Source organism: Chelonia mydas, chromosome 2 (assembly GCF_015237465.2).
Source record: "Chelonia mydas isolate rCheMyd1 chromosome 2, rCheMyd1.pri.v2, whole genome shotgun sequence".
Classification (NCBI taxonomy): Eukaryota; Metazoa; Chordata; order Testudines; family Cheloniidae; genus Chelonia; species Chelonia mydas.
The window spans coordinates 111,556,474-111,570,668 of record NC_057850.1 but is presented as its reverse complement, the minus strand read 5'-3'; the positions used below and the strand labels follow the sequence as shown (position 1 = coordinate 111,570,668).

The 14,195-nt window shown below is 41.4% G+C and overlaps 1 protein-coding gene across 2 annotated transcripts in view; it reads right to left on the bottom strand.

Moving 5' to 3' along the window:
* Positions 1 to 14,195, bottom strand: part of ELOVL2 (ELOVL fatty acid elongase 2) — a 93,419-nt gene that overhangs the window by 36,854 nt on the left and 42,370 nt on the right. For both annotated transcript variants that reach the window (XM_043540115.1, XM_037893166.2), the window contains one exon: positions 8,024 to 8,211. In XM_043540115.1, the coding sequence (XP_043396050.1) occupies positions 8,024 to 8,211 (188 nt within the window). The remainder of the gene's footprint in view (positions 1 to 8,023; positions 8,212 to 14,195) is intronic.

Below are 14,195 nucleotides of genomic sequence, written 5' to 3'. Positions count from 1 at the left end.
ACTTTCGTGCGAGATGGATGAGGTCATATAATTGGGACGGCGAGGTTTTGTTTTCCTGGTACCTCCACTCATGATATCACTGGGCCCTCACTGTGGTAGTTACCCCAGATCTGGCCAGGATCTCTGCTTTCAGCTGGGGGTAGTCTGCCGCAGCCTCTTCAGGCAAATCATAGCAGGCCTTCTGGGCCTCCCCACACAGGAATAGAGCGAGGATGCCAGACCACTGTTCTCGGGGCCAAGTCTCCCGCAGGGCTGTCCTCTCAAAGGCCAGGAGGTATGCCTCTACATCATCCTCCTGCGTCCCATCATGGCCGCGGTTCAGCTCTGTAAGGGCCTTTACCTGGTTTACCAGTTCCCGCAACATAGCCTGGTCTTGAGCAGCCTGGTCCATCAGCAGCCGATTAGTCTCTTGCTGCAGCCGCACTGCCTCCAGTTGGGCGGCTGCCTGGACACGAGTAGCCTCCTGCTGGGCAGCCGTGGCTTGTATCAGTGCCCGCACTACGTCCTCCATTGTGGTGAAAAAAAATAAAAATAGACCCTCTTCCCTCTTTTCCCCTCCCCCCTCTTCCAAACACCCTCCTTCTTCCACCGCACTGTAGACACCAGATCCCACTTCCGACAGCAGTTGTGACAAAGTTCCTGCTCTACCTTGGTGGGTCTTGCGCTTATTGGCGGATTTGCTCGCCTTGGAACTTCACGGCAGCCCTCAGCTTGGCTGTTTTTCTGAATTCACAGTCCAGGTCGACTCCTCCTGTGTCTGACCAGGAATTGGGAGGATTTGGGGGGAACCCGGGCCTGCCCTCTACTCCAGGTTCCAGCCCAGGGGCCTGTGGATGCAGCTGTCTAGAGTGCCTCCTGGAACAGCTGTTCGACAGCTACAACTCCCTGGGCTACTTCCCCATGGCCTCTTCCCAACACCTTCTTTATCCTCACCACAGGACCTTCCTCCTTGTGTCTGATAATGCTTGTACACCTCAGTCCTCCAACAGTCCGCATTCTCACTCTCAGCTCCTAGTGCCTCTTGCTCCCAGCTCCTCACATGCACACCACAAACGGAAGTGACCTCCTTTTTAAAACCCAGGTGCCCTGATTAGCCTTTCTTAATTGATTCTAGCAGCTTCTTGATTGGCTGCAGGTGTTCTAATCAGCCTGTCTTAATTGTCTCCAGAAGGTTCCTGATTGTTCTGGAACCTTCCCTGTTACCTTACCCGGGGAAAAGGGACCTACTTAGCCTGGGGCTAATATATCTGCCTTCTATTACTCTCCTATAGCCATTTGGCCCGACCTTGTCACACTATACAATTGGATCTAGCAGGTAAGGTCTGAATTATCTCAGTAGGAGTATACAGGGTCTCCAGGAGGTTCATACTCAGGTTGCTAGCCAGGGCTAAAGCTTGTGGTGCTGCATCATGTTACCATGCTAGCTAGATTAAAGCTAGCAGGGGTATGCCTACCCATACTATAGCCACACTGTATGCAGACATACTATAAGATAGGAAAGTGACAGCTGGCACATGCTGGCTCTTTGGTGAGGAAATATCTGTTTTTCTTGTCTTCTGAACAGTAGTTTCTCATATTGGTTGTGAATACATTTTAAAAAAAAACTTTTTGTGCGTGTGGTTCCTGAACAAAGAGAGAGCTCAGATGGTGTAGCCATCAGCTGATCAAAAACTACAGGAAAAATAGTTCAAAATGAGATATGTATTGTTCAGCATTAATCAACACTCTTGTGAGCAGTGCCTGTATACAGGGGCTTGAGACTGACTGGGCATGGAGACTGAACTACCTTCCAACCCTGAGACATAGCATCATCAGGATGAGGTTGAGACCTGCTGGTGGGGCATGAAGGGAAGCTTGCATTTTACTAATAAGCCTCTTCAGTAGATAAATAGGGAAAAGACCTTTAATCCCTCTTTTGTGATTAAGTAAATCATGAACAAAAAATGTATTTTACGGTCTTGGATATGCTTTGTGGGTGCAGAATTTACTTGTACAACACCTGCAGACTTGTGTAATAAAATCCCTGCATGTCTAGATGAAAATTTACCCTATGGTATCCATGGAAGTGTGTCTATGTAGGTTGCCTATTTTTAGACGAGTCTCAAAGAATCACACTATAATCCAAGGTTTTACATAGGCAGCTGAGAAGCAGTGCAGTCAGGACTTAAAGATTGCTGCTCATGTGTCCTGAAGACCTCAAATACTCTATTGTCAGGAGAGCTGTAAACTGTCTAGGGAGGCAACATTGTGGATCAGCCTCGGACTGGGGGTCACGGATTCCTGAGTTCTAATCCCAGCACTGCCACTTACTGACTGTCTGGCCTTGACAAGTCACATAACCTTGCTGTACCTCAGTTTCCCCACATTTAAAATGGGTTAATATTGCCTTAACTAAAATGGGGGGTGGAATGAGGATTAGTTAGCTGATGTTTGCAAGTAATCTTGAAGATGTAAAGTGCTTATATGAATGTTTACATCTTCATGGTTATAGGAGCTATTCAGAGTAGCAGATCTTACATGCAACTCTCTGGTACTGGTAAAGTAATAGCAATTCTGCATTTGAAAAGCTAATTGTATTTGATACAATATCAAATCTGTCCTTGGATACCTGATACAATTCCCACTGAAATCAATAAGAGCTGGTCTGTAAATCTGAGCATAGCCTTATTGAGGAAAGGGGTAAATATCATGCTCTACCTAAAATATGGAGCTCAAAAGGTCAGTAGAAAAGACACAACCCATTTAATTTATTTCACATGGAACTGCGAGAGAGAGAGAGAAATAAGGACGGCATGTTCAGCTAGAACAACGGCTACTGAAAACAGCAAAGTCAGCCTCTGAGATCTCCTGACTCAGCTCAAGAAAGAACAGCCCCTGAGAAAGGAACCGTAACCATGCAGGGTTCTCACCCCGATAGAAACATTTCTACATTTCGCATGTCATCGTTTTGTGTTGTGTCCTCAGTGACCTTTCACTCACTATGGGAAATGATTTTAAATGCAGAATTTTGATTTTTTTTCCAAATTACAAAACATTGCTCGATTGGCTTTCTCCAGGTTCCCTCCTCCCTTTCCTGCTGCTTCTCCTCTTACAAGATTGAATAAGGCCTTTCTGCATTAATTAAATGAGAAATTAGCAGCAGCTATGCTTAGCACACCTAGTAAGCTTTCAGTTTATGTGAACCCTGGACTCAGGCACAACTGAGATACAGATCTCTCTTGGCCAGGTGTTATTACCCACTCCACTACTCCCCACCTACGTGTTAATCTGTCCTGTATCATTTAATGGAAAAGGGCAACTTTTCATAGGGTTTTTTTTTTAAACCATCCTGTTGAACTTAATAAAGACATCTAGACCTTTGCTATAGAATTTTATAGGATGCTTGGGGGTTAAAACCGTCAAATACTCACAACTTCAATTAAAGACAATAGCAGCTGTAGCTGCTCAGTACTTCTGATAATCAGACCCCTATTGGATATTAGCCTCCTCCAAATTCTATAGGACTGTCAGTAACTTTTGTACAGCCCCATTAATTTTATCCCTATTAAATTATATAGGACTCTTCCATAAGGCTCTGATCTTCTTCTAAAGTTCCAAGTACTGTCAACTCCCACTTCAGTCAGTAGTGCTCAGCAGCTTGCAAGATTGGGTCCTCGCACAAAGAATTGCAGTCATGTAATGCATACTGGAATTTTCCTTTTTGTGACAATGGGACCTCCATTTCCCTTTCCTCAGACCACTCTAGAGTCCGTGAAAGCTGCTTTGGTCACCTGCTGTGGGGAAGGGATGGCCTCTCATTACTAATACAAGAAAAGGAGTACTTGATCATGAAAAAAATGGGTGTTTATCACTTCAAAAGGTTTTCTCTCCCCCCACTCTCCTGCTGGTAATAGTTTATCTAAAGCAATCACTCTCCTTACAATGTGTATGATAAACACCCATTTTTTCATGATCTGTGTGTATAAAACATCCTCACTGCATTTTCCACTTTATGCATCCGATGAAGTGAGCTGTAGCTCACGAAAGCTTATGCTCAAATAAATTGGTTAGTCTCTAAGGTGCCACAAGTCCTCCTTTTCTTTTTGCGAATACAGACTAACACGGCTGCTACTCTGAAACCTACTAATAAAAGGTTTCACCTATTTCAGGCTCAGTGCACTTCCACAGAGATCCAAATTCTGATCTCTAGCACTGTGTTTTCACTAAAGTGCCAGGAGAACCTGCATGGGGTCTTTTATACACTAAAACCTCACAGATTTGCCCTCTTCTTAACTTGCTGTATTAAAAATGCTGTCCCCTGCCCTGCTGCTCAGCAAAGATTGAACAGGCTAGGTGGAGTAGAGGCCTCTTTATTCTTGCAAAATTTACTACAGCATGTTTTGAAGCAAATAATTAAAATTTCAGCTACCAAAATAAATGAACAAAATATATTTTGTGATGCAGTGTCCCTTTTTTGTTTTTATTTATCTTGTTCACTATTGTGCCAAATTCAAATATTTTAATGGGTTTTCTGCTCATTAGCACCAATTTGTGAGGTGTCATTGTAATTCCAAAGTTTGCTTGCAAAGACCAACACAATCCAACTAATACGGCTTACGACTTGACTGCAATATCATGATTGTTCTGTCTCTGCTCTGCCTCTATTGGGTAAAGTAATTGAAAAGTGGTTAGGAGGCAACTCCTGGTGCTATTGGGAATCCTCAGATTGTCTTGATACCTGTCAATCTGGGTTCAAGCTTGTCTGTAATACTGAACCTGCTGGTTGATGACCTCCTTCTAGAGAGGGTGCTCCTAGTGCTGCTTTTAGCTACACTGGCAACCTTTTATCTTGACTTAATTGTGAAAATTGGCTACTGGAGTACCAAATGTTATCTGTAGTCGAAAGTGTCTTTGTTACTGTCTTTACGTAGCATGAGAGTTGTAACAGTTTCTTGCTGATGTGAATTTTGCTGGAGTTATCTATCAACGCCCAGGGACTTGACTACTTAATGGGATTTTCCAGAGACAGCATGTTACTGCTGTGCTCCCCAGATTGCTCTGGCGCCCTATTCATTTCTGGGTACAATTTAGGATGCTGGTTAGCATTGGGCAGAGGTTTTGCGTTTAGATTTTTCTTCAAAAATCAAAATCTTTTGGGAAGAAAAAAATAAGCCAAGTGTTAGTGAACTGATGAAATTCGGACTGTGAGCCAGATATTCAAGCTGGGTTACGAGCCTTGTGCACCACTCAGCAAGCACCTCGGAGCCATAATCCAGCTGCAAAGTCCCAGCACAGAATTCTCCTGTTGGAGGGAAGCTGCCTCTGTTGCATCTCTGTGCCCTCTCAACCTGGAGTAGGGAGAAGGGACAGGTGGGGAGGGGGTACAGTGGAGCTGCTTCTGGCATAGTATTTGTTAAGGACCCTATAGCAGTGACACAACTCAGAAGTGGCCAGGTGGAGTTCTGAGAGGCATTGGGACCAGGGTTGGCTAGAAGGTATGGGAAATGATTTAAGGGGTGTCCTCAAACTGATCCATAACAGATGTAGAACATGGAACGGTGAGCTCTGCCACTGTAATTAATGAACAACAGAAATCATGTGTGTGAACGGGACACAAAAGCTGATGAGCCACGGGTTGCAGAAGTGAGGCCTGGCTGAATAATCAGAGGGGCATTGACAAATTAGTTTTGTGTACAGCAAAACAATCTTCAGAAGGTGAAAGATCAGGCAAACTAAAGGAAGTCTGTGCAATGCATTTACAGCAAAGATACGTGCACTTCATCTGTATAACTTACACCTGCTAAGTTCTGATATATTCAGCTGCTCAGTGGAGGGCTGAGCCTGCCTGCAGGCACAGGAGAGCAGGGTTCTGATTTTTCTGTGTAATATGGTGCATTTTCTTTGAACCTTACTATTTGGATAACATTCTGTGTGCCTCCACCACAAATTAAATGTTAACCCTGAAGTGTTACTTTTATTAAGGAGCCAAATTGTTGTGTAGAGACCAAACCATCCAGTAAGGGGGATTGTGCTCATTTCTCCCATGTTTTGGGCTTGATCCTGCATTCTCAAGCACCCAGAAGAATTGCTGAAGCCTGTGTGAATTCTGAATGGGATGAGACTCTTCATGTGGGATTAGCCCCTTGTGTGTCTGCACAAGCCAGAACTGAGCCCATAGTTTTGATCAGGCAAATTGCCTCTTGTTAAGATCAAAAGAAATTAATTCCCCTAAAACGTGAAAGTTTTCATGAGGCCCTGTTTGACTTCTGAGCAAAGCAATGTTTTGCCATTCTGTTGAGAGAACAATCAGTATTTCTTTTTCTCTTGTCGATGACTCGATCCTGGTACCCTACATGACACTGGGAAGCCTGGAATGCTGCGAGGGTAGTCTAAACAAGGCCTGGAATGTCATCTAGCACCTCCAGAGGTCACTCCAGAAACAAGCACATAATTCAGCCTGCCTGTCTCATCGGGTTAGGTTATTTACCAAACAAATATGGGAGGATTATTTTTAGCATGCTAACTCTAAGGTCAAGTAACTGGAATTATCCATAACAATTAACTAGTCAGAAACCCAACACATCTTAAATGCGGGATAGTTTAGAACTGTGGTTACCAGACAACACCAGTTTTGTTACTTCAGACTTATGACCCTTCTCCTATTCTCTATCTTTCTGATGAACTCAGGGCATAGTGTTTCTGCAGGGGCCACTATGCTGCTGTTGCCATTTCTCATCAGCTGCACATGTTCTAACCGGCAAGGGAGGACAAGTTGCTCAAAATCTATCTAATTGCTCACCCAGTAGTGTCCATTATGGGCAGAAGCCTGAGCAAGCCAGGGTCAGCACTAGGTGCTAAAGCCAAGATCTTAATTTGTTCAACTGACGGACATTTGGGAATGGAACCACACATATGTTACTATGAAGTTTTCTAAACCAGTATAGGTTTCTAAAAGGGATCAGAGTGAACATGGATGCAAGAATGCAAGGCTGCATTTTCTCAAAACATCACCTAAATGGGGGAGTAAATGCCCTTGTGGATCAGGCTTACTTGAGTTCTATCCCTAGTTCTGCCACAATCTTCCTGTGAGACTCTGGGCAAGTCATTTAATCTGTAAAATAAGAAAACTAATGTACTTCACATCAGAGCTGGTTGAATTATTCATTTTGACTAAATCATCAGACAAATTGAACCCTCTTTCTTCATTAATAGCTTATAATTTCTGAGAGTGTATTCTTTACTGATAAGCAGTCAACAAACAGTCAGCCTAGGGGTTCCCAAAATCTCACAGTAAGCTGAACTTTTGCTTTTCATAGCATATGATTGGATGCTAGAACCCTGTTAAACATGATTGTAAACAAATGACAGTGAATAGCAAATAATGAATGATTAGCACATACTCTTCTACATAAATCTGTTCAGTCACATGCAATTATGGTATTTGAACAAATAGCCATTCCAGAGATGTACATGCAAATAAAAAAAAAACAAACCAATTCACGGGAATTAGAGACACACAGTGAGTGAGGTAATAATTTTTTATTGGACCAACTTCTGTTCGTCAGAGAGACAAGCTTTCAAGCTCTCTCACCAACAGAAGTTGATCCAATAAAAGATATTACCTCACCCACCTTGTCCCTCTAATATCCTGGGACCAACATGGTACAACTGCATTGCATAATTCATGGGAATGTTCACAAATGGTGAACAAAAAGGCACAGACATAGTTGAACAGAGCAGTCACTGAAAATTCAAATGCATATTTGCAAACTTTCTGTTTTAGCAGAAATTGACTAACTCTAGGTGTGAGGCATAGCTCGTTAATGATGACTTTGAGATCCATAGCTAGAAGGTGCTATACGAGTCAAATTATTATATAGTCTCACAGATCAATTGTTAAACGGGCTGAAAGAGGTTGCAATTTGAAAGCCCAGATTACCTTGGAAGTATGTTTTACTAAAATATTTCTGTGGTGAAAAATGACTTAGTACTTGGCCTTCTCGGATGTGGTGCTGCATTTAAAAAAAAAACAACAAAAACTTACCTCTATGAGCATGTACAAAGAAAGCACTGTAACTCCAAGGTTATACACAATGAGATGACCCCTGAGAGAGAATGCAGGCCTGTTCTTCATAAACTTGGTACCCAGCCATATGGAAAGTAGATATACTACAGTAAGGAAAAACGTGGGCAGGTAAGAATCCAACAGGAACCATCCTCTGACCCTAGAATCTGAACAGAAACAAATGCAGTGAGCAATTAAAAATGGCTTGCTCAGTACTGCTAAAAGGAGGCTGCCCATATTCAGAAGAGTGTCTGCTAAAGGCACAAGTGGGAATGTGCCAAGACTTGCCTTATCTCTGTCATATCCTGGGACCAATATGGCTACTATAACGTTGCAAATGACCTGAGGTAACATTCCAAAGGATATGCTATGTATGGTAATGGGTTGACAAATGCTCTATTCATTTCAACATAGATCTGTGGTTAAAATTTAAATACAAAATGAAAATTAAATTAAATACCAAATCATAGTCTGTTCAATGGACAAATAGCCTGCATTTTTAATAGTATTATACACGCAAAAATGCACATTTGAAAAACTATTACTTCACAGACAGTAGCAACTTTCTTCATTTTTATTTCACGTTTGTTATTTATTTACTTACTGGAGGGCTTTTGAAAACTTTCAGACACATTAAATCTATTCATTTGTCATTACTTTTTCAGTGTTTTGCTGATTATCAAATATGTTTTTTTATTTAAACCACAGGCTTGCTCCTTCATTAGCTCACATGGTACACTTGCTTGATCCTGAAATAAAGCATTCAGGCCAAATCCTGCTTGCCTTATTCACACAAGTAATCTCATTTACAGTAATAAGAACACTTGTTTGAATAAGAAGAGTATGATCTAGCCTCATATGCCAAATCTGCAGCATCATTCTTTTCCAGGTCAACAAAGGGATGCCAGCAGCAAAGAATTATAATTTCCCTCCTGCCAAGATCTGCAAATGGAGAGACTGAGTTTCCAGGGAAAGCAATCTTACTACAGCAAAATCCCTTCAGCAACAGACTTTATGGGTAAATGAAATTGCTTCATCATATATGCTATTCTCTTTCAAGTCTGTCCAATTTTCCAAAAGATATTCTCTATCTAAAACATGAGTTATGGTTTAAAAAGTCATACAGTATGCTAAAACAACCCAAAACTGCATTATTAATCATTTGGATTTGTTTAAAAAAAACTACCTCTGTTTCACCATTCATGTTTACTTTTTCCGTTTTGCTAAATTGGACAGTAAAATACTACGTGAGTTTACGGTTTCACTTTTTCACTCTTGCACAATACTTCAAAGCTGGGCTTGAAAATTCTTCAGGGGGATGATTAAATCAAACATTAAAGGTTTTTTTGGGTGGGGGGGAAGGTACTGTCTAATGTTTTGTTAAAAGCATTTTTTCATCAGAAAATCTTATTTTTAACAACAAAATTTAAATGACTTAGAACTATCCTGTTGTGAACAGCAAGCCTATGGAAATATGTGTTCTTATTGTTCCTATCACCTTCTACCTTCCTCCCTGCTTCCCTCTTATTATTTTATATTCATTAGTTGAATTTTGTCTTAAACTAGATTGTAAGCTCTTCAAAGCACAGACTGTGTCAGCCAGATCTATTAAAGCTGGAAGACTCTGCATCTGTCTTTCCCCACCCCCAACTGGCTCCCAAGAAGCATCTTCATTCTCACTATTGAGAGAGCTGCAGAATAAATCTGCCTAAAAAGTAATGGAGCTGCACACTTTGTGATTTCCTTGCTTTTGTCAGTTCAGATCACTCTGTGTTAGCAAGCTAAATGCTATTTTCTTCCTTGGAATCTGAAAATGTGTTTATGATCTCTTAGATGTGGTAATTAATAAATATCCAGCATGTCTCCTGGCACTAGCATTGTCTGTTCCAAGACAGCATATTGTACGAAGACACAGTACCATCTATACAAGAGCATAAGAGTCTTAATAGTTAGGACGGTATTTGAAAAAGTTCTCTGTCCTTCTGGAAGATGACCAGACATATTCAAGATGATCTTGGGCCATAATCCAATGCATGGGATGAGAGTACAAACAAAAGAGATAAGGCATAAGAAAATAAAGGTAAGTTAAACTCAAGCCATACAAAGCTTGACAGAATGTACCTTTTAGAAAAAAGAGAAAATGTAATATAGATGGAGATAACACCAGTCTTGCCTGCTTTGGAAGACTGATTTCGAAAGAGAGTTTACATGTGCATACAGTCTCCAGAGCAAAGGCGTTCCACAGGAGACTGTGAGAAGGTAACCAGAAACTGCCTTTGCAACTAGAGGAAAAGTAACTGGTAGAAATCGAATGATGAGCTGAGCTAAAGTGGAAAATTAGATAAATGATGAAAGCAGCTTCTACTCTAAGCACAGAAAGCAAGTTTTCCCATTGTTGCTAAAAGAGCACAGCTCATGTTCTAACACTTTAATAACTGCAAAGTGACCTATGGCTGGATTATCAGGCAACTTAAACATAATTTTTAAGTCTTACTATTGGTTTTAGGTGCTCCCTCTTGAAGCTTGAAATTGAAACTTGTTCCTTTCTCCCACTGCCTCTCCTTATGCGCACACAGTCACACTTGTTACCTCTTAGTAAGGGGGCTCATAAATGCGGAGCTCTTGGTTTTGATTGATTTTGTTTTCTTTTTAGAAAAACAGCACAGGATTATTGGGGGAAGGGTTGGTGGGAAATGTATGGATTTGACAAAAAGAATAAGAGAAAGAGAGAAGTTAACATTAGTGCCTATCATCTGTCAGACTCCCAGTGCTCCTTTATGTTCAAACAGGTTCAAATGCATCCACTTACGAGGGAAAGTGTGACATACCATTAGTTGGACAGTTCTGAATCGTTCCAACGACTAAATCCCAGACGAGAGCAGTGAGTGACACCGCACTACAAGAGCACTGGAACACTATATGTGGTGAGAGAGTTGTGCACAAGCTCAGATTCCATCTCAAACTAACTCACTTCCAATTAAAAATAGTGATGAACCAAAGCCATGGAGGGAAATCCTGACACCACTGAACTCAGTGGCAAAATAATGGCACTGAGACTTTACCCAGGTGGTTAGATATTCTGGGTTCTAACTCAGTCACTTGCAGTGGGGGCCTGTTTGTATCTGGGAAGAATCTGAATTTCTTAGTGGCTGAGGGTATGGATTTCTGGAGTGGGTTTTTGATGCTGTTAATATTTAATGGCAAAATACATATCATAAAGGGTATGTTAGTATGACTTCATCATACTTCTCCAAAATTATATCCTCTCTCAATATGTTGCCAATTTAAATTTGTTTTTGTACATGAATAAAACAAACTAAATCACTGGCTGTAGTTCCTGCAACCAGTGTCATGCCACAACACATAGCTATGTCATGATCCTTTCTTTTTTTACTTTTCTCGTCTCCTTAACATAAAAACTAATAAATGCACCTGCAGTACTAGAGAGGCATGATGGAATCCTGTTTAAAGGATCAAATTGAGCAAGCCCCATTTTGATCCTTATACCTGAATGATCACTGTGTCCTGAGCAGAGAGCCTTTCCTGTTTTGGTATACATCAAAGAAAATCTAAAGCAAATAAGGGCAAGCACCTCACTGTAACAGTGTGGTATACAGGGATTGAACTAAGGACCTCTGGATCTAAAAGCATGGCTGTGCAGTTTAGTGGATGGGGAACACATGGCTGGGGCTGAAGATATTTGGGTTCTATGCCCAGTTCTGCTACTGGTGTTCTGGGGACGTTGAGCAAGTCACCTTTGCCTTTCTGTGCCTCAGTTTCCCCCCTGTAAAATGGGGATAATGAATGATACTAACCCTCCTCTGAAAGTGCTTTGTGATCTGTGGATGACAAGTGCTATATAAGAGCTAAGCATTATTCTACTGCTTGAGTCAAAAGGGGGGTTAATTCAGAAGCTGCAGCCAATTTAAACTGCCTTGTGAGATGTAGCCATCAGGAGACAGAGCCACACAGGAGCTTGATGGTACTCATTGCAATTAACGGCAGAGCTTCCATTGCCTTCCATTGCAGGATCACAGCCTGTGTTATCTGAGTTTCAACGTCACCAATGGAAATTGCTTTTATAAAGTAATGTTTGGTCTATAAAGGGCAAAAAACACTTTTGGTGCATCCTCCAAATCCAACCAAGCAGGAGCAGAGCAGGGGGGGGAAGGCTGAGTGGCACAGCAGTTCAGCACTCCCTGGAAGTTGGCATCCAGGGTGACTGCCCTGCTTACCTGCCCCTAGAACTGCCCTGGTTGTCACCTAAATAGCTATTGTCTAAAAATAAAGCAAAATAAAAAAGATGGATTTACAGAGTAGTCATGTATTTCAGATAGCCTGCTGTCAAACCAAGAGCAGATAGTGGTGGAAAATAGCTAATAGAAAGAAATCTGTAATGCTTTGTTATTTTAGCCTTTTTAGGTAAGCTCACTAGAATTCATCAGAACTTCTCTCTCAGGGTCAGTCCAGCAACTTCTTGTGAGTCATCTGTCTATATAACCATTTTACAGGGTGCCATGTTGTTCTGCACTGTGTCATTATACATACACAGGCCACTAAAGCAAAAGTGCATGCTACTGTGTGGGACCGTAGACAAACAAGATCGTATTTTCAATGCTAGTGTTTGAGATGTGATGGAATTGATAGTATTGTCCTCTGAGTATTTTAAAATACAATTTGCCATTTGTAATTGCACTCGTTTCTAGTTGTAATTGTACTAGCATAGCTACGTCCAGTGGCTTAACTGGTCTAATGATTGCACAATTTAATGCCACAGCTAAATTCAGAAATATAATATAAAATTGCACCACTTGGGCTGCTGTTTCACTGTTGAACACACTGCAGTTCTGTTCTTGCCAGCAGATGTCAGTAGCAGAGAGAGAGGAAAAGGAGATGAAAAGTAAGCCTGTTGCCAGCTGAGAAGAAAATAGCAACATGGGAGCATTCCTTCAGTAATATGGTGCTTCAAAATAACTTGTAATCTTACCCTCTGCTGGGTTAAACTAGTGCAACAGGGAGAGATACCAGTTTTGGAGGGATTTAGAGGCAAATAATTGTTTCAACTTAGAGGTGTTCATAACTGAAGGCCTCTCAGCACATTTATAAAAAAACAGCTAACAGCATATCTGTCGGACACAGGGTAATATGTCCAAGTCAAAGGGCTGTGTCTTTGGCTTTGGCCCTTCTGCATCCAACACAGCCAAGGCAAAGGAAGACTGTAAACTACCTTTAAGCTTCCCTGATCGTGGTGTCTCTGGGTGCCAATCTGTGTCCAAAGATGCAATTTAGAGCAGTGGGATCAATGAAAATTGGTCATAGTAAGGACCAGGATCAGCCCCAAGAGCTAGAGTAAGATGCCACTGAGGTCCTGCTCCCAACTGGTAAGAGACGACTCAGCAATAAATGAGGGAAAAGGAAAAGTCCTGACATTTGAGCACAAGTGAACTCAGGAAAGTATTTGAAGCAACTGACGTGGAAGTAGAGTGACACTAGATCCTGTCATGCTGAGGGACTGAAGTCCCATTTTATTTCTCCTCCAATAAGTTCCTTGGGATGTGTGTCTGTGCATGAATGTCTTTAGACCCATCTCTCTGAGCACTACACATGTTTTCAAAGGGTTTTGTTTCTCTGGTTGATTTGGGCTATTAACATTCAATTCCTTTCAAATGGCAGTCATTCCTGTGAGACTTTGCTTTTCAAATGCCAACCGTGAATCTCTTTGAATGAGTTGGTACAGGCAGTACTTGTTTTACTGAAGTGCATTCTGAAGACTCAGTGGAGCTATAGTATTTGCTATGCAGTTACATTAACCGCAATTCATCCATCTCAAAGACTTGGCTCTGGAGGCACTGGAAAGAGAAGGTTGAAAAGGCATAGCCTTTATGTATGTAAAAAGAAACAAAACCTTCACACATATGGTTATTGGACTGCATTAGCTTGCTAGTATTAAAGACCTATTTTACAAGTATTTTCTAGGAAGCCATTCTATTCATTTTTAAAATAGATTCAGGTAGAAATCCAGAAATTGTGCAAGCCAAAGTTTTGCAAAGATCATATATGCTTCACAGTTGATGGAGGTGATTGCCACTCCCAGAGGAATAAAAAAATACTACTTTCCAGTTTTTAAGAATCTTGTAACGGTTTTCCCTTT